Source organism: Dromiciops gliroides, chromosome 2 (genome assembly GCF_019393635.1).
Source record: "Dromiciops gliroides isolate mDroGli1 chromosome 2, mDroGli1.pri, whole genome shotgun sequence".
Taxonomy (NCBI): Eukaryota; Metazoa; Chordata; class Mammalia; order Microbiotheria; family Microbiotheriidae; genus Dromiciops; species Dromiciops gliroides.
Genome location: NC_057862.1, coordinates 235,678,054 through 235,699,597, shown reverse-complemented (window position 1 = coordinate 235,699,597; position 21,544 = coordinate 235,678,054). Strand labels below are relative to the sequence as shown.

The window sequence follows — 21,544 nt, the reverse complement described above, 5'->3', positions numbered from 1 at the left end:
TTAACACTTATTAGCTGTGTGACCCTGGACAAGTCACTTAACCCCAATTGCCTCACTAAAACAAAAACAAAAACAAAAATGAAAAAATGGTTTCATTGCTTTCTAGTCACCAAGATGAAAATTAGGAAACCTAGATTTTTGTCTCACTTACTACTAGTTTACCTAGCTAGATGATTTTAGGTTTTATAAGACTCAGTTACCCTATTTATAAAATTAGGGGGTTGGACTAGGGATTCAATTCAACAAGCATTTATTTAGTGTTTACTAAGCCCTAGGGATACAGAAAAAAAAAATCAGATAATCCCTATCCCTAAAGTTTTAGATTCTATTTAAATAATCTCTGAGGTCTCTTCTAGTTCTATTATCTATGAATAATCACTTGAAATCATTCCTTAAAGATTACCTAACAAACCCAAGTCTTCTTTTAAAAAATAGATAATTCATTTAATGAGCCCATTAATGGTTTTTTAATCATATGGGTTTTTAATCAAATAGTTGAAGTACTTAAACAATTGGTTTAATTAAATGAAACTTGCCCCCCCCCCCAATCTTTTTCATCTTTTTCATACCTAATTTGCTTAGGCAGTCATTTCTTTACACATAGTATAATTTAGCTCATCCCTGGATGAATTTTGGCTGCTGTTGAGATCTTTGCTATCTTTGATGGAGGGAACTCAGAAAAAAGGTTCTTGTACCCATGTACTTTAGCAACTGTTCAGCCTTGAAAGGATAAGTCATTTACCAAGGGTCACACTTCGAGTATGTATCTGAAGTAAAAAATTAATGTGTGGGGGGGTGGCAGCTAGGTGGCGCAGTGGATAAAGCACTGGCCCTGGATTCTGGACGACCTGAGTTCAAATATGGCCTCAAACACTTGACCCCTGGTCAAGTCACTTAACCCTCATTGCCCCATTAAAAAAAAAAAAGAAAAAAAGAATGCAGGACTTCATGAATAGCTAGCTCTATGTTACATTATGCCATGCTTACCTCTCAGATGAATTATTATTTTTTTTAATTTATGATATCACTTACAGTTTACTGTTCAATGGAGAAAATACTATTTTTTGTTTTGCTTAATCAAAAAAAAATTAGGGCAATAGCTTAGCTCACCTATGAAGGGAAGCAGCTTATTTAAAATTTACTTAATTTTTAATTTGTGGGATAAAACAAGCATTTCCATAATATAGTATAATTTAAAAAAATGATTGCATGTGAAACTGAAAATCTATTATGAACAACTTGCTATTCCATATATATATATTATATATATAATTTATATAAAATTTTTTTTAATTTTTTTTTCTCCCTCACCCCCTTACTCTAGAGATAAGGGTAGGGAGGTGGTCTAGTGGATAGAACACTGACCCTGAATTTGGGAGGACCTGAGTTAAAAACTGGCCTCAGATACTAGCTGCGTGACCCTGAGCAAGTCACTTAACCCCAATTGACTTAAACATCTAGGGCCATCTCCAGTTGTCCTGATATATATTTTGCCACTGGACTCAGATGGCTCTGGAAGAGAGAGTGAGGTTGGTGACCTTGCTCAGCCCTCCCTCACTTAAATCCACTTCACTGCAAGTCATGATATCACCCCTGATGTCATGGTCCTCTTTGAGAAGGAAGGACAAACAACAAAACAACCCTAGAGATGACTACCATTATTTTACAGCCTCCCCTGTATATTTTTAGAAATGGGATGATTTTTAAATGTCATCCTTCCTCTTTTAAAAAAGACAAGAAAAAAAGAACTGCTTATTTTTAGCAAATATATTATGACAGGCTGTTTGAAATCCTTCAGATGGATTCAGTAGAATGGTTGGGGTTAAATTGCTGATGTGTCATTGCAGGATTTACAGAGCTTATTCTAAGCCAGCCAAGAAATAAGTCATCATTTAAACTTAAGTAAACACTCCAAAGATTTAAAAAATCTTTTGCTGTAATTATTTACTCAGCCTTTTCAAATACTTACAATTGGTCGTATTATGGATAGCCCTCCTGGTACAGGTCCAATAAAATCCCAGTAAAAGGAACCAAGGAGCAGGCTGCAAGAGCCTTGAGATTCCTGACCTTGAAGTCAAGGTCAAGCTATTATCACTGTGGCCAAGCACTGAGCTGATGAGGACAGTTAGTCCTGGGGGTTTTAGAGGTATCAGGTGTTCAATTAAAAGCACAATTCAGGGGTAGGCTCTGTGGATCGAGCAGTGGATAGAGCACTGGATCTGGATACCCACCCTCAGACACTTGACACTTATTATCAATGTGACCCTGGGCAAGTCATTTAAGGTGATTGCCTGGCCAAAAAATAAATAAATAGAATAAAAGCACAATTCAGTGCTCTTTGTTCCTAAGACTTTAGGCTAAAATGCTCACGGAAAAGTGGGAGGCTCAGAAAGATTCACTGGAGGCAGTCGTTCTCTCACCCCCAACCCCACCCACCAGTGGAAACATTATTGAATTTGGGCAAAAGTCCTTGTTTGAGACCCATTCCTGCTGTTTGCTACTTGTGTGCCCTTGAGCAAGACACTTTGCTCTTTGTGATTTTGGTTTATGCTTTGGAGAGGACATTGAGGAGGGTGGACTAGAGCCATCAGTTAATAAGGGTTTTTGTTTGTTTGAAAATATTAATTAACAGAAGCATTTATTATCTCTCCCTCATGGAGTCTCTCTTCACTGAACAATGATGTAAAATGAAGAATAAAACCTTCATAACAAATATACATAGCCCACCAAAATAAATTTCACCATTAGTCATATCCACAAATGCACATTTCAGTCTGCGTCTTAATTCTATCACTTCTCTGGCAGGAGATAGAATGGCAGTTCAATGTCACTGAATCTTACTTCTTGGAGGGAAGTAAGGTGTAAGAGGACTAGAAGGGTAGGAAGGGGTGAGGTTTTGAAGGGCTTTAAAGCCAAACAGAGGATTTTACATTTGCTCCTGAAGGCAATAGATAAGCTTGTTGTTGATTTTTTTTGTTGCAGTTCTTCCTTTTCAAAGAGGACCGTGACATTGGGGTGATATCATGACTTGCAGTGAATTGCATTTAAGGGAGGAACGGTAGGGGGCAGCTAGGTGGCGCAGTGGATAAAGCACTGGCCTTGGATTCAGGAGGACCTGAGTTCAAATTCGGCCTCAGACGCTTGACACTAGCTGTGTGACCCTGGGCAAGTCACTTAGCCCTTATTGCCCTGAAAAAAAAAAAAAGAAAAAAAGAAAAAAAAAAGAAAGAAGGGAGGGAGGAAGAGAGGCCTGTACAAGGTCACCAACCTCACTCTCTCTTCCAGAGCCACCTGGGTCCAGTGGCAAGATATATATCAGGACGACTAGAGATGGCCCTGGGTATGTAAACCAGTTAGGATTAAGTGACTTGCTCAGGGTCACACAGCTAATAAGTGTCTGGGGTCAGATTTGAATTCATATCCTTCCAACTTCAGGGCCAGTGTTCTATGCACTGTGCTACCTAGCTGTCCCAGGTAGCCGCTAGAGTTTATTGAATAGAAGAAATATATCCAGACTTGTAATGAATTAGATTCAGCACAGTTTTATCTAAAATAGACTTTTAGACACTTTTATTGTTCAGTCATTTTCAGTTATGTCCAATTCTTGGCCAAGATACTGAAGTGCTTTGCTATTGCCTTCTCCAGGTCATTTTACAGATGAGGAAACTGAACCCAGGCTGAAACAACTAGTCAGTGTTTGAGGTCAGATTTGAACTCTGGGAGCTGAGTCTTCCTGATTCCAACCTCCTGCTTTATCTACTGTACCAACTAGCTGCCTCCCATATTTCTTCTTTTAAAATTTTAAAAATTTTAAATGTTTTGTGAGGCAATGAGGGTTAAGTGACTTGCCCAGGGTCACACAGCTAGTAAGTGTCAAGTGTCTGAAGTTGGATTTGAACTCAGGTCCTCCTGAATCCAGGGCCAGCTCTTTATCCACTGTGCCACCTAGCTGCCCCCCATATTTCATTTTTTTAAAGAGACTAGGACAGAAATGCAAAATGGATTTTAAAGAAATGGAGACTTAATAGTTGTGTGACCTTGGGCAAGTCACTTAACTCTCATTGCCCCGCAAAAAAAAAAAAATACAAAAAAACCAAAAAACCAAAACAACAACTACAAAAAGAAATGGAGATAAACCCCGAGGAAAAGGTACAGGCTTTCCCTTCAGGGAGGGAGTAGAGAAGTGCCACAACTATAGTTTTTCTTCAGTGCTTCAGGTGGCCCTGCAGAGTTCAGTCATAGATCTTTCTCATCATCTCACTCCTCCCTGGGGCAGTAACTGCAGCAGTAACCACAATTTGGGAGGAGATTAATGAATACCATATTTATTAAGTGCTTACTATGTGTCTGGTGCAGTGCTAGGTCCTGAGACACAAGCGTGCATGTTGGGGGAGGGGAGGCGTTGGGAGGGGGTGACCCAGCAGCCCTCTTACTTCTAAGGCCACTCATGATTACAGGCAGTATCAGCTACTCCTTTGCCTCCACACACACACACCTTTTCAATCAATTAATAATTTATTATTATATATAAACTATTTTGCAGCACTGGGGATATACAAAGAAGTAAAAGATAGTCCCTACCCTCAAGGAGCTTGAAATCTAATGGGGGAAACAACATGTAAACAAATATAGAGAAAGCAAGCTACATACAGGTTAAATAGGTAATAATTAGCTGAGGGAAGACACTAGAATTAAGCAGGATTGCAAAAGGCTTCCAGTAAAAGATGGGATTTTAGTTGGGTCTTAAAGGAAGCTAGACTGGTCAGTAGTTGGAACAGAGGGAGGACAGTATTCCAGGCATGGGGGACAGCCAGAGAAAATGCCTGGAGCTGAGAGACAGAGTGTCTTATTCAAGAACAGCCAGGAGGCCAGTGATACTGAGTCCAAAAGTATGTGTGTTGGGGAGTAAAGTGCAAGAAGACTGAAAAGGTAGAAGATGGAGGCGGGGATGGGGGGCAGCTAGGTGGTGTGGTGGATAAAGCACCTGCCCTGGATTCAGGAGGACCTGTAATCAAATCTGACCTCAGACACTTGATACTTACTAGCTGTGTAATCTTGGGCAAGTCACTTAACCCTCATTGCCCTGCTCTCCCTCCCCCCCCCCCAAAAGGTAGAAGATGGACAGGTTATAAAGGACTTTGAATGCCAAACAAAACATTTTATATTTGATCCTGGAAGTGATACAGACTGGCCAATAGAGTTTCTTAAGTAGGAAAATTTTAGAAAAATCACTTTAGTGGTTAAATGAAGGATGGATTGGAGTACAGAGAGACTTGAGGAAGGCTGACCCACCAGCAGGTTATTACAATAATCCAGGCCATGACGCAATGAGAACCTGGACCAGAGTGGTTAGCAGTGTCAGAGGAGAGAAGGGGGCTTATTTGAGAGACATTACAAAGGCAAAATCCACAGATTTTGGCAACAGATTGGATACAGGAGGTGAGAGATAGTGAGGAATCCAGGATGATGCCTGATGTCTGAGGGAATAAGAGGATGATATTACCCTGTACAGAAATAGAGAAGGTGGTGGGGGAGGACGATTTATTAGGAAAGATAACAAGTTCTGTTTTGGACATATAATTATCTCTTCCACATCACAACTTTCCCCATCTCAGCGAGTCAGCATAAGAAATCAAATAGGAATTTTGGGGGAGCTTTGCAGAAGCCACAGATGACATGTAAAGGTCAGCAGATGAGCTAGAGTTTAGAAAGTCAGAAATTCACAAAATATATAATTTATTATACAATATATTATTATTTATTGTATAATATCAACATATTTCCTCTCTTAATATCATAAATATATAAAAATTTTATAAGGTACTGTAAACACCCCCCCCCAAAAAAATTTTGGACTTTTTTTTTTTGGTGAGGCAATTGGGGTTGTGACTTGCCTAGGGTCACACAGGTAGTAAGTGTCAAGTGTCTGAGGCCAGATTTGAACTCAGGTACTCCTGAATCCAGGGCCAGTGCTTTATCCACTGCACCACCTAGCCGCCCCCTGGACTACTTTGGTACAAAGGGTGGGCCAAAATTTTTTATGTAGATTTTCCAGATTGTAGGGGAACCAGGCCAGTAACCCCAGTGATGCGGAAGGAATAACTGTACTGAGTTTAAGATAGTTACTAGATATCTAGTTTGAGATGTGTGATTGGAGGTCAGCAGAGAGTTTGGGTCATGCTAGGCTGATTTGAAAATTATAACACAGAGGTGGTCATTAAATGCATGGGAGCTGATGAGATCCCCAAGTGATATAGTATAGAGGGAAAACAGACAAGTACCCTGAGGACACCTGTGGTTAGAAGGCATGATCTAGACAAGGATCCTGCAGAGGAGACAGAAAGAACAGTCAGATAGGTAGGAGGAGAAGCAGGAGAGTCTGATATCCCAACACCTAGAGAGAAGAGAGTATTAAGGAGAAGAGGGTGACCAGCAGTGTCAAAGGCTGCTGAGATGTCAAAGAGAATGAGAATTGAGAAAAGGCCATTGGATCTGGGCCGCTAAAGAGACTATTAGTAACTTTGGAGAGAGTAGTTTCTTTGGAATGATAGGGTCAGAAGCTGGATTGTAAGGGGTTAAGAAGAAAGAGAGAAGAGAGAAAAGTGTTTGTAGTTGGTCCTATAGGTAACAATAGGGAGCCACTGAATTTTTTTGGGGGGAGGGAGCAATGGGGGTTAAGTGACTTGCCCAGGGTCACACAGATAGTAAGTGTCAAGTGTCAGAGGCCAGATTTGAACTCAGGTCCTCCTGAATCTAGGGCCAGTGCTTTATCCACTGTGCCACCTAGCTGCTCCCCCACCCCCACCCCAGCCACTGAATTTTGTTGAGTAGGGGAGTGACAGATTTGTACTCTAGGAAAATCATTTTGGTGGCTGAGTGGAGGATTATCATTATCTACTTAAGGGCTGAGGATGTATTAGAGTGGGAAGAAATTTGAGGCAGGGAGCCCAAGTAGGAAGCTATTATGATACTCTAGGCTTCCTATTATGTGAGCCTATGACTCCATGAAGGGAGATATGGCCTATCAGATTTCTGTGTTTAGGAAGCTGCTACTTTTAGGTGTCTGGGCAGGTGAAAATAAGAGTGTTGGGGAAATAGGAAAGGTTTTGTCCTGGTTTCATTACTCCCCTGCACACGTTATACTCCAAACCAGATTTTTCACTGTCCTCTGGACCCATCCCAGCTCCATGCCTTTATTCATACCATTCTCTCCACTGGGAATTTCCTCAGCCCTCTTCCCATCCCAAAGCCCACCCACCCTCAAAGTCCAGGTTAAATGCTATGTTGTCCAAAGATCTGATTCTGCCCAGTGAAGAGACATTTCCCAGCATTCTTTGCAACTTCCGTAGCGTCTGATTCATACTCCTCTGGGACATTTAATCTCAGAATCCCCAAATGTCAGATCAGAAAGGTGTCTCATAGGCCACAAAGTCCACACCTGAACAAGATTCCTCTCTATGACAGGGCTAACTACTGCTCATCCAACCTCTGATGACTTCTCGTGTGGAGCAGACACCCTTTACTGTCTCTCCCCCTTCTCACTCCCCCAACTCCCAGACCACCCATTTCGCTTCCATAATCCACTATGTTTCCTTATATATTATAGCTTTGTGTGCCTTATCCCCCCCACTAGATGATGAGTACCCTGAAGACCTGGATGGTGTTGTATATAAACATTATGTCTCCTCTTGGAGCCTTGAAGAGTATTCTACACATGCTGGGCCCTTAATAAATTGTTTATTGAAGTTAAAGATGTTAGGTGTGTTTTCCTCTTCTCTTTAGTCAAGTATGTGGTGAGACAGGACGGAGCTTCTTGGAGAAATGATTTAATTCACATCTTTATTTACAACTGGGATTAGAAAATCCAAGTAGTTGTCTAAGGCAGAAGGAGGAAGAAGAGAAGGCTGAGTCCCTAGAGGGTGAGGGGCTCCCCTGTTGGTGGAATTGATGGAGGAATTTCTCATCACTCAGGAATTCCTTGAATGACACCTACCATACTCTCTTCATTGGTGGGAATTCCCTACTTTGATCCCAGAGTCCCAAATTGCTTATAACTGCCTGTAGGAGTAGCATTGGGTAAATCCCCACTCCCATCCCATCATGCATATGAAATTATGTCAACTGACCCTTATATTTGTGTAAGGGGGAAAAAAATAAGAGGTGAGAGCAAAAGGTGTCAGGACCCAGGTACCCTATGAGAAGAATTATCAAATATCTTGTGGCTTGAGGAAGCTAATCCTCAAATTTTGTATAGGAAACCCTGGAATTTTTCAGAATGGAGAGGGATCTTGGAGATTCTCAGAGTGACCAATCTGGGAGCCTACTAACCTCTAGGCCAATGATCTTTCCATCATAACCTGGCTTATTCCCACATTTATCATTTCTCTTATGCCTAGTTTATGGTAGATACTTTATCTCTATATAACCTTAACTCAGTTTAATTGCATCGTGGAACTGGAGCAATTCTCTTCAGATGAAAAGGGATAAGCCTACAGGGTAAAAATCAGTCTTGAGTAGGGGACTCGTTATCCCTTCCATATTGTGGGTTAGGAGCCCAGCACTCCCAAGATCTGGAAAACCTGTGTAAAAATTTTTGGCCCTCCGTACCAGAGAAGAAGGTCTGAATTATTATGATATTAAAAGAGAAAATATGTTGATATCATACAAGGCTATACGTATATGTTATGCATTTCTGAGTTTCTAAACTTTTTCTTTGTCATCTGCTGGTCTTCCTGTGTTGTCTGAGGCTTCTGCAAAACTCTCATAAAATTCCCATTTAATTTCTTATGTCGACCCATGATATATGGAAACCCCAATGGGGAAAGTTGCGATGTGGAAGGGACAGCTATATAGGGAGAGAGTTTCTTATCAAGGAGGAAATGTCCCAACTGAACTCCCACTTTTCCTGGGGAGGAGGGGGTTTGGGGGGGTGGAATCTGTGCTAGTCATTAACTTTGGCATTTGTATCACCAATGATTAGATGATCAATAAACAGTCTAGACTCTTAGGGAAGGCAGTTAAGTTACACTGGAAAAGACAACAAAATGAGACTATAGCAAATCCAGTCCCTAATTTACAACGTGAATGCAGATCCACTAAACTCTAGACTCAGTGATCTTGGACTTGTTGCTTCTTTCTTTTAAAAATCTTCCATGGGGGCAGCTAGGTAGCACAGTGGATAGAGTACCGGCCTTGGAATCAGGAGGACCTGAGTTCAAATCCGGCCCCAGACACTTAACACTTACTAGCTGTGTGACCCTGGGCAAGTCACTTAACCCCAATTGCCTCACTTAAAAAAAAAAATCTTCCATGTATTCATTGAAGGAATACAAATTCTTTCACAGGGCATTCAAGGCTTTCCATAACTGGACTCTAATTTACCTTCCAAATCATATTTCCTTCTTGTATTCTGGGGAATAGGAAGTCATCTATTTTAGTTGAACACACCCTGTAATTCCTGCCTTTTTGTTGGTGATATTTCCCCTACCTAGAATACCCTTTCCCTCCAAGTCCATCTGACCAATTCCTATCAACCCTTCACGCTTCAAGACACAACTCAAATACTCCGAGGCAAGGCATAGTGGAAAAGCATAGCAGCTTAGGAGGCAGACGACTTGGTTTCATTTCCAACACTATCATTTACCACCCGTGGGACCTTGGCCAAGTCACTTCACTAAGATTCCTCAACTATAAAAGAAGACAGTTGAGGGACGGCTAGGTGGCGCAGTGGATAAAGCACCGACCCTGGATTCAGGAGTTCCTGAGTTCAAATCCGGCCTCAAACACTTAACACTTACTAGCTTGTGTGACCCTGGGCAAGTCACTTAACCCCATTGCCTGTATAAAAAAAAAAAAAAAAGAAGACAGTTGGACTAGCTGACCTCAAACTCTAGATCTATCAACCTGATTTTTCATAACTATAATAATGGCTAACTTTTATTGTAGCACTTACTATATGCCAAGCACTTTACAATCATTATCTCATTTGATCCTCAAGCATAGGTGTTATTATCCCTATTTCACAGATGAGGGGGCAGCTAGGTGGTGCAGTGGATAAAGCATTGGCCCTGGATTCAGGAGGATCTGAGTTCAAATCCAGCCTCAGACACTTGACACTAGCTATGTGACCCTGGGCAAGTCACTTAACTCTCTTTGCCCCACAAAACAAAACAAAACAAAACAAAAACAAAAACAAATGTTTAACCTATTTCACAGATGAGGCAACTGAAGCAAACAGAGGGCAAATGACTTTGCCTAAAGTCACAGTTAGAGCATTTCTGAGGGGGCAGCTAGGTGGTGCAGTGGATAGAGCACTGGCCCTGGATTCAGGAGAACCTGAGTTCAAATCTGGCCTCAGACACTTGATGCTTACTAGCTGTGTGACCCTGGGCAAGTCACTTAACCCCCATTGCCCCACCAAAAATAAAAAAAGAACATGTCTGAGGCTGGATTTGAAGTAAGGTCTTCATGACCTCAGGCCTAGAGCTCTATCCCTTCTACCACCTAGCTACCAGAGGATTTCCTCTCTCTTGGAATTCATGACCTTTCCCCTTTGACTTCTTTTACATTGCCCTTCTCCCCCAACCCTAACCATTCGGAAACAGCACACACACAGTCTGTAATCTGTTTTGCTCTGTTTTTAATAATAGGAGGAGGAGATTTTAGGGTATGAGCTACCTACAAAGTTATAGGCACAGTTTCATGATAATCAGTTAACTTGACACAAGATCTCTCAGAAATTTCCAGTTTCCTGTCAACTGGCTTATGTTGGGCCTTTATCCTGAGCTGCTGTTTTTCCCTTGTTTATGTGTATGGGGAACAGCAAATAACTCTCTTTGGTTGTAGCTCACTATGTGCATGGGGGGAAGTAGTGGAATGGGGATAAAACCTGGCTCACTTTCCCCACAACTGCCCTCTATCTTTACCTTCCCAGACATGTAAATTTGATAGAACAGCTGTGTGGTCAAAACATCATAGAGGTCGAGCTGGATGCCTGGACTCTTACAAATAGCTTCCTGATAGGTCCTTTGGTTTCAAGACCCTCCCTTCTCTAATGCATCCTTCACCCAGCCGCTAAAATGATTTTCCTAAAGCACAGGTGTGACCAAGTCACTTCCCTATTCAATAAACTCCAGGGACTGCCTTATTGCTGTGTTTCTTCATCTTCACACTCATGTCAAAACCTAGAGATCCTCTAAAAACTCTTCAATAGCATCACCAAGCCCCTTGATTGATATTGACATTGATATTGATTTGGCTCACATCTGCCAGATACTCACAGATATATTTAAAATCCTTAAACTTGCCTAGAGGCCATAGACTTAGAAGTGGGAGAAAGCTTAGTCATAGGTTGTCCTGTCCAACCCCCATCAGTTTTTGTTGTTGTTCAGTTGTGTCTGACTCTCCATGACCCCATTTGGATTTTTCTTGGCAAAGATAATGGGGTGGTTTGCCATTTCCTTCTCCAGCTAATTTTACAGATAAGGAACTGAGGCGAACAGGGTTAAATGACTTGCCCAGGATCGAACAGCTGGTGTCTGAGGTCAGATCTGAACTCAGAAAGGTGAGTTTTCCTGACTCCAGGCCCAGAGCTCTATCCACTGAGCCACCTAGCTCCTTCCAAGGCAGACTGAGGTTAAGTAACTTGCCCAGAGTCACACAGCTAGTAAGTATCTAAGATTTGACTTGAACTCAGATCTTCCAGACTCCAGGTCCAGCATTCTTTCCACTGTGCCACCTAGCTGCCCTTTACCCCATCAGTTAACAGATAAGGAAACTGAGGCCCAAAGTGATTAGGTGATTCACACAAGTTCACACAGGTAATAAGTGGTAGCTCTGGGATTTGAACTCAGGTCCTCTGACCCCAGATTCAATGTTTCTCCCCCCCCCCATACTACTCTGCTGGTCTCCTTCCTTTCAGCATCAAAAATTTAAAGTCTCATATTTATACTTGTAAATCCAGGCAGCATGGTGTAGAGTATGAGAGAGCTGGCTATGAGGTCAGGATAAATTGTCCTTACATTCTAGTTCTACATATTAGCTGCCACATGTGACCTTGGGCAGCTTACTTGACGCCATAGAACCTTGGAAACTCTCCAAGAATATAAATTGTTAGAACAGTCGTCACCCTTCATTGGGTAAAAGGAGTCCTTCTCATCCCAATTTCCCTAAACTAATGAAACAAACAGATGGGGAGAGGAAGCATTTGCTCATAGTGGAGGAATAGGATCCCCACATTAACCCCCAGTAATTTGAGGAGAGGGGGAAGGAGGAAATTCTAGCATAAGTCATTAATTTCCAGAGTTGTAAAAGGGAAATAATAGCACTTGTCTCATAAAATTGCTTAAAAGGGAAGGGGATCCGGGCAGCTAGGTGGCACAGTGGATAGAGCACCCGCCCTAGAGTCAGGAGTATCTGAGTTCAAATCCGGCCTCAGACACTTAACACTTACTAGCTGTGTGACCCTGGGCAAGTCACTTAACCCCAATTGCCTCACTTTAAAAAAAAAAAAGGAAGGGGATTTAAGGACCCCATTTATATAGTGCCTGGTATATGCTAAGCACTGTGCTAAATGTTTTTTATCAATATTATCTCATTTGATCCTCACAGTAACCTTGGGAAATAGGTGCTGTTATCACCCCCCTTTTACAATGGAGGAAACTGAGGTAGACAGAGGTTAAGTAACTCGCCCAGGGTCACATAGCTAGTGCCTGAGGCTGAATTTGAACTCATGACTTCCTGACTCCAGGCCTAGCATTTTATCTGGTTGCCAACAATGTCATTCTCAACCTAGCTAGAAGGGATTTCAAAGGTCATCTAGACCAACCCAGAGACCTAAAGTCAAGTAAATGGTCTTTCAACTTCAAATTGATCTGTGTTTTAGTTCACATCTTCCATTCTTTGCAAAGCCCGGGTGCCCAGACCACAGAGAGATACAAAGATGAGAAACTCAGTTCCTTGCTCCCAGAGTTACATAAATCACCATAACATGGTAAGGAATTGGATCAATGAGGAGGAAGGGTACACAGCGCCATTGCCTTCCATTTCCTGAACTCTGATCTCTATTCAAATTGGATATGGAATGAAATTCCTGCCTGGCTGTTTTAAATAGCTATTCTGAATTGCTTCTGGCAGCCATGGTGGGTTAGGACAGGCAGCCTAGAGAGGAGAGTACGAGGAATGAGGGGTAAGAGCATTAGAGCCAGTCGTGGGTGAGCCCAGCCCTGGACACCTGAGGTCTGGGAGAAGTGTCAAAAGTGGTCAGAATAGAGATGATGATGGGGATAAGGAGAATAAGCGCCCCCTGGGCTATGTCATTTCCCTTTTAATGTGAAATCTAACCCCTTTCTCTTTTAAATGCCCGTCTGACTGCCTGCCCGGAGTCTTGGCCATGGCAGGCTGGTGGGGTTGGTTTCTCTGGGGCCCCCAGCAGGAAGCAGCAAGTCTTCCATTTCCAAGGTAATGACAGATTTCCTGTCACAGGTGGTTTTCTGGTTAAAAACCGTCAGTTATTGGGCTCCCCACCCTACCCCTCGGCCTGTTTAGGGCCAAGCAACCTGTTTACTAAGGAGACCTGGGAGAGAGTTAATATTGGAGCCTGGAGCCCCAAAGAGGACGGACTAAGTGTCACTTCCCGAAAGCTGGGCCAGCCCCTAGTGACTGAGAGATTGTCAGAGCTGCCATATTTCTTCCCCAAGCTGCCCTTCCCACCTCAAGGCCCCTCCCATCAGCGTTAGGGGTTTGCCCAGGTCCTACATTGCATAGAATTTACAGTAAATGTTGCCACTGGTGGAAACTCTGAGAGGGGGCGAGGAAAAGGGTTAGAGGAAGGGGAAGGCCATGACTCCTGGTCCCCGGTTCCCTTCTAACAAACAACCCCCAGTCCAGTGTCCTGTTTATCTTTTGTAGGGCTTTCGGTAAAGTGGGGATGCCCTAACTCAGAAATATTTGGGTAAATAGACAACTCACTATCCTTCACTTAGAGAGCTAGGCCTACTGACCTCATCCATCCTCAATTCTGCATTCTGAGTAGATTTTCCAGGAGCATGAATGAATTTATGCTGATTCTTCCACATTCATGAGATTTCTCTACGCTGTTTCCTCTACCCTATTCCCTCTTGCCCTTCCTCAGACGTTTGCCCAATTACCTTGTGTTTGTTATATGCTTATGTAAGCCAGAGTCCGCCTGAGGGGCAGAATGGATGAGTAATCAATTTTCACCAATGTCTTATACAACTGGACTCAAGCCCCTGATTGTTCAGTAGTTTTTGGACTCTTTGTGACCCCATTTTGGAGTTTTCCTGGCAAAGATACAGGACTGGTTCACCATTTCCTAAGGAAATTGAGGCAAACAGGGTTAAGGGACTTGCCCAGGGTCACACAGCTAGTAAGGGTCTGAGGTGGGATTTGAATTCAGGAGGATGTACCTGACTCCAGGCCCAGCACTCTATCCACTGAGCCACCTAGTTCCCAAAGAATACAAATTCATTTGATGTTCACCTAAGCAACATTTAATTTGGTTCAACAAACATTTATTAAATGCCCAGTGTTTATAAGGGCTCCGGTAGACACTGGTTATACAAACAAATACAATAAAGACCATCCTTTCAAAGGGTTTATAGGCTGAGGTGGAGGATTGGGGGTGTGTGGAGAATACAGAACATATACACAACTGTGTTAGATGGAATCATGGTACCTGTGAAAAAGGTTCAAATGAAGTATGATGAAACAGGGGCAGCAGGTGGCACAGTGGATAGAGCACCAGCCCTGGATTCAGGAGGACCTGAGTTCAAATCCAACCTCAGACACTTGACACTTACTATCTGTGTGACCCTGGGCAAATCACTTAACCCCAATTGCCTCAAAAAAAAAAAAAGGTATACTAGGTGACCCAGGGGAGAAAGTCCTGGACTTCATAGAAGAACACGCTCCACCTGCCACTTTTCAGCCTCCTTTTGTGTGTTGTCTTTCCCCATTAGATTGTAAGCTTCCTGAGGGCAGAGAGCTTCTTCTTTTTCTTATTTGTATCCCCAGTGCATAACATAGTGCCTGGCACATAATGAATGTGGCAAATAAAGAGATGTTTAATAAATGTTTATTGAATTGAACCTGACTTAGAGTCTGGACGACTTGAGTTCAAATCCTCTCTCAGATATTTAATGGTTCTGTGATCCCAAACAGTTCATTTAACCTAGTTCTGCCTCATCTTCCTCATCTATAAAATGGAGATAATAAAGGTAACTCTATCCCAGGGTTTTTATTAGGATGATAATACTTGTAAAGTGCTTTGAAGACCTTTAATGTGCTGTATAAATTCTAGCCATCATTATTATTTTATACAGATACATATGTATTCATGTTTATATATATATATATACACACGCACATACATACACATGTATGTGCGTGTGTATATGTATGTGTGTGTGTGTGTGTATGCATGCAGTTAGGTGGTTCAGTTGATAGAGCACCTGGGCTAGAGCCAGGAAAATCCAAATTCAAATCTGGCCTCAGACACTTACTAGCTGTGTGACCCTGGACAAGTCACTTAACTCTGTTTGCTTCAGTTTCCTCATCTGTAAAATGAGTTGGAGAGGGGGCGGTGGCGCAGTGGATAAAGCACTGGCCCTGGATTCAGGAGTACCTGAGTTCAAATCCGGCCTCAGACACTTGACACTTACTAGCTGTGTGACCCTGGGCAAGTCACTTAACCCCCATTGCCCTGCAAAAAAAAAAAAATGAGTTGGAGAAGGAAATGGCAAAGCACTCCAGCATCTCTGCCAAGAAAATCTCAAATGGGGTCACGAAGAGTCAGATACAACAGAAACAACTGGACAATGGCAATAGCAATACACATATACACATACATATATACAGACGTAGATCCATATCCATATGCACATACGTGTGTGTGTGTGTGTGTGTGTGTGTGTGTGTGTATTCAGTTCTGGGGACCCAATTAGGAAGGATATTTGCAAGCTGGAGCATATCTAATATAGGGGGTCTTAGCCTGGGGTATATGGACTTGTTTTTAAAATGTTTTGATCACTCTATTTCAATATAACTGGTTTCCTTTATGATACTATGTGTTTTATGGATTTAAAACATTATTTTGACAAGAGGTCCCTAGGCTTCACCAGCTTGCCAAAGGGGACCATGACTCAAGAAAAGGTTAAGAACCTCTGATCTGGGGGCAGCTAGATGGCACAGTGGATAGAGCACCGGCCCTGGAGTCAGGAGTACCTGAGTTCAAATCCGGCCTCAGACACTTAATACTTACTAGCTGTGTGACCCTGGGCAAGTCACTTAACCCCAATTGCCTCACTAAAAAAAAAAAAAAAAGAACCTCTGATCTGGAAGATGCTAATGAGGATGGTGAAGGGACTATGAACAATGTTATACAAGGATTCACCGAAGGATCTGCAGATGGGTCTCTAGCCTGGAGAAGAGAAGACTCAGGGGGGTTCTGATAGAAGCTTCCTTGGATCTGAAGGTTTGACAAATGGAAGAAGGATTAGACTCAGTTGACTTAGCGCCCTCCCTTCCCCCCAAGAGCAAATGAAGACTCATGAATGAAAGTTAAAGGGAAGTAGTTTTAGTTTCATTATAAGTAATGATTAGAACTGTCTGAAAAGGGAATGTGATGCCAAGAGGATGGCTGGATTTGGAATGAGAATACTTGTGTTTGACAGCTGCCTCTGCCCTGAATTAGATATGTGTCACTTGACCTGTCTGAGCATCATTTGCCATATGTGCAAAATGAGTCTGATAGTATCTACTCTACCTACCTCACAAGGTTGGTAGAGATCAGATGAGAGAATTTAAGAAAAGCACCGGCTGTGTCAATGCTTTATGCCAGCACTTAGCACAGTGCATGGCGCATAGTAGGGCCTCGATAAATGCCAAGTATCAGTTATGATGACGATGATAATAATGATGGTTAAAAGTGAGTTTATTTTTATTTATTTATTTATTTTAGTGAGGCAATGGGGGTTAAGTGACTTGCCCAGGGTCACACAGCTAGTAAGTGTTAAGTGTCTGGGGCCGGATTTGAACTCAGGTACTCCTGACTCCAGGGCCGGTGCTCTATCCACTGCGCCACCTAGCTGCCCCAATATTTTTTTTTTTTTGCTGAAAGTTTTCAGATGTAGGCTGGTGGGAGGAGGGGCAACAAGGATCAGTTGGCCAAGATGTACAAACAATTAAACATAGTCCCTGATCAGAGGGCTTCATTAGTCTAAATCCAAATAAAAGGAAAGGAAGACCAAGTGGGGGGGGGAAAAGGTATACAGTCTCATGTATTTAAAGGTAGTAGGGAGTCAGACATAATCTATCAATCAGCCAGTCAACAAGCACTTATTAAGTACCTACTATGTCAGTCAACAAGCATTTATTCATTGCTTACTATATGTCAGGCACTATGCTAAGTGTTAGAGATACAAAAGAAGAGGGAGGAAATGGTCCTTGCTCTCAAGGGACTCACGGACACATGATGAAAATAATTATATGCATAGAAGATATACACCAAACTCTATCCACTGAGCCACCTAGTTGATACACACATGCACACATACACACACGTGACAGAGACAAGGTGAGGGAGAGATAGGGAGGGAGTGGGAAGAGAAAGAGAGAAAGACAGACACACAGACAGGCAGAGACAGAGAGAAATAGCTCACATTTATAGAATACTTAAATTTTTTTATTTATTCTATTTTTAATTTATGGAATAAAATAAGCATTTCTATAACATAGTATAATTTTTTAAATGATTGCACATGAAACTGCAAATCTTACAACTTGCCATTCTTTTTAAATATATAATAGTCATCATGTACATTTCTTTTTTTTCCTTCCCCAACCCCCCCTTACCCCTCCCCCCCCACCCCAGTGGCTACCATTAGACACACACACAGAAAATCATCCTATGCATATTTCTATTTATCAGTACTTTCTCTGGTTGTAGATAGTGTCTTCTTTCATATGTCCATTGTAGTCAATTTGGGTATTAGCCAAAATGATTTAGTTCCTCAAAAACTTTCTTAAAACAATATTGCTGTTAATGTATACAACTTTCCTTTGTTTCTACTCATTTCTCTTTTCATTATTTTATGCACATCTATCCATGTTTTTCTAAGACCATCAAACTCACCATTTCTTAAAGCACAATAGTATTCCATTACAATTATATGCTACAACTTGTTCAGTCATTTCCCAACTGATGGGCATCCCTGCAATTTCCAGTTCTTTTTCACAACAAAGAGAACTGCTATAAATATTTTATAACATATAGCTTCTTTTTCTTTTCCCCCAATCATCTTGGGAAAGAGTAGTGGCATTGCTGGGTCAAGGGTGTAATTCAACATAATTTTTCAGAAAGGTTGGGGGCAGCTGGCCCAGTGGATAAAGCACTGGCCCCAGATTTTTATTTGTTTATTTTTTTTGGTGAGGCAATTGGGGTTAAGTGACTTACCTAGGGTCACACAGCTAGTAAGTGTCAAGTGTCTGAGGCCAGATTTGAACTCAGGTCCTCCTAAATCCAGGGCTGGTGCTCTATTCACTGTGCCACCTAGCGGCCCTAGATTTAGGAGGACTTGAGTTCAAATCTGACCTCAGACACTTGGTACTTACTAGCTGTGTGACCCTGGGCAAGTCACTTAACCCTCATTGCCCCACAAAAAAAAAAAAAAAAAAAGAAAGAAAGGTCAGCACATTTTGCTCACAGTAATTCTGTAGTATAGGTTGCACCAGTATTACTATCCTGATTTTACACATGAAAGGTCAGAGAGGTGAAGAAATAAGTATCAGAGCTAGGATTTTTTTGGCCGGGGGACAGGGCAATGAGAGTTAAGTGACTTGCCCAGGGTCACATAGCTAGTAAGTGTCAAGTGTCTGAGGCTGAATTTGAACTCAGGTCCTCCTGAATCCAAGGCTGGTGCTTTATCCACTGTGCCACCTAGCTGCCCATAGAGCTAGGATTTTAACCCAACTCCATATCCACTGTTTTTTCCATCACATGGCACAGTCTCTGGTTCTGTACATGAATTTCTAATTTGGTTCCCCTGCCCCAAACATCCTCTGACTTCTCTGTTATCTTCCTGCCTCCCATTGAACAGAAAAGTGTTAACTTTGTGTCTTGGCCTCTCAATCCACAGGAGAGTGAAGATCTGGAGAAACAAAATGCAGCTCTCCGCAAGGAGATCAAGCAGTTGACAGAGGAAATGAAGTATTTCACCTCAGTGCTGAACAGCCATGAACCTCTGTGCTCCATCTTGGCCACCACATCCCCACCACCCCCTGAAGTGGTCTATGGTGCCCATGCCTTCCACCAGCCCCACGTCAGTTCCCCGCGATTCCAGCCCTGATCCTACAACCCTAAGAGGAGCGTTTTATAGACTCTGACATTCAATCCTAGGGGATTCCTCCCTAGAATTTCCAGTGGGAGACTTCATAGAAGAAACAAAGTTGGGGTTTTTGCAACAGAAACCTCATTCATCTCCTGCTTAATTCTCTCCCCTCTCTGGAAAGAAGGAGGTGGAGATGGAATAACTGGCGGGGGTAGGCATGGAATGCTAGAGCTTCTTGTATTGTATGCCCAACACATGGTGTGTAACTATCTATACCTTCCCTTGGAGGTATATGACCAATGGCAAATATAATACCAGTCTGATGAACAAAGAGGATAGTATGGACAGAAATTTATTTTTCTAAATACAAATTAAAAGACATTATAAACAAATTGTTTTCATGCCTGTCTCCTACAGAAAATGTCTCCTAAGGGAAAAAACAGATCAGAGACTGACAGGAAAACATAGCACCAGTTTATTTGTCCCAAGAAAAAGCGGGCATGTGCATGGGGAGATTCCTTCCAAAGAGGGAGCTCAAAAACCTCTTTTTTGTGTGAAGCTATATAAACTTTCTCTGCTCACTGGCTAAGGAGCTTAGTTTAGGCCTCTATTAAGAAATCAATCAGATCCAAATTGATTAACTTTCAGTTTTCTTAGTTCATCAGTTCCATTAGCATGATCCAAATCAGTTTGACAGTTCAACTTAAAAGCAAACCCTATAACAAGGGTACACAAATAAGTCTGACAATTCAGCTTAAAAGCAAACACTATAACAAGAATATATGAAGGGGCAGCTAGGTGGTGCAGTGGATAAAGCACTGGCCTTGGATTCAGGAGGACCTGAGTTCAAATCCAGCCTCAGACACTTGACACTTAACTAGCTGTGTGACCCTGGGCAAGTCACTTAACCCTCATTGCCCTGCAAAAAGACCCAAAAAAACCACAGTACAAAAAAAACCAAAACAAAACAAAAACAAGAATATATGAAATAGCAATCAGTTTGATAGTTCAAGCTTGAGAACAAACAATATGACAAGAGCAAATGATTCAAAAGGAGGTTGTCACAACAAGGATGCCCAGATGTTTTTACAAGGATGGCTCTAGCAGATGAAGCTGTTCATTAGAGAGTCATAAAATCTACCAACTGTCCTGGGGAAAAAAGTCAGCAGATAAGGGGTTATATGTTAGCTATAAACTTCTTAGACTTTTGGAGAAACAAATGACGCGTAACAGCCAAATAACTCTGGGGTTTTCCTCACACCCACTAGCACATTGGGTTCAGTTTGGAGTTCAATTGGAGGGCATTTTGGGCTTATTTTAATCCAAGGTTTCATAAAATTCTTTTGGAAAATATAAGGCAGCTCCATCACATCCAGGTGGTTAATATATTCATCATAACAAAGTAAATTTCAGAAAAGGATAATTTCTTCCTTCACTTTGCCCCCTTTTGACTTTCTTATCACAAATTCCCTTCTGATTCTAAGTCAAGATCCCTTTCCAGTATGCTTAACTATTTTTTGATCCACCATGGAAGATGTCTTCTTATGTTCCACATGAAAAAAGGGATTCTCTATACATGGTGAGGTCTTCGAGGTGCTACTGAAAATACTGCTTAAAACCTTCAGGTGCTAAGTGCATCAAACCCTAGAATTTCAAGGGCTTCTCAATGAAGTTCTTGAAGAGGACCATGATGTTGGGAGGTGATGTCATGACTTGCAGTGAATTGGATTTAAGTGAGGAGAGGCTGTGCAAAGTCACCAGCCTTACTCTCTCCTCCAGAACCATCTGGGTGCAGTGGCAAGATATATATCAGGACAACTGGAGATGATCCTGATGCAGTGGAAGATTTTGCCCTGGGGGCAGCTAGGTAGCACAGTGAATAAAGCACTGGCCCTGGATTCAGGAGGACCTGAGTTCAAATCCAGCCTCAGACATGTGACACTAGTTGTGTGACCCTGAGCAAGTCACTTAACCCTCATTGCCCCACCAAAAAAAAGAAAGCTAAAGCTTTCCACTGGTCTCGGTTTGCCTGAGGCAAGGCCCATTCATTGATTAAGGCTAGGTAAGAAATGAGACAAAGAAAGACCTCTTTTACCTAGTCAAAGCAAATAAATCAATATATGAAGAAAGAAAGAAAGAAAGAAAGAATGAATGAATGAATGAAAGAACGAAAGAAGGAAAGTAAAATCTGGAAGGGG

The 21,544-nt window shown here is 42.0% G+C and overlaps 1 protein-coding gene across 1 annotated transcript in view; it reads left to right on the top strand.

The window, feature by feature from the left end:
- The window catches only part of BATF (basic leucine zipper ATF-like transcription factor), a 44,517-nt gene extending 24,391 nt beyond the window's left edge, over window positions 1–20,126 (top strand). Inside the window, exon 3 of the mRNA XM_043988412.1 lies at window positions 19,155–20,126. Within this exon, the coding sequence (XP_043844347.1) occupies window positions 19,155–19,364 (210 nt within the window). The 3' untranslated portion in view covers window positions 19,365–20,126. The remainder of the gene's footprint in view (window positions 1–19,154) is intronic.
- The last annotated feature ends 1,418 nt before the right edge of the window (window positions 20,127–21,544 follow it).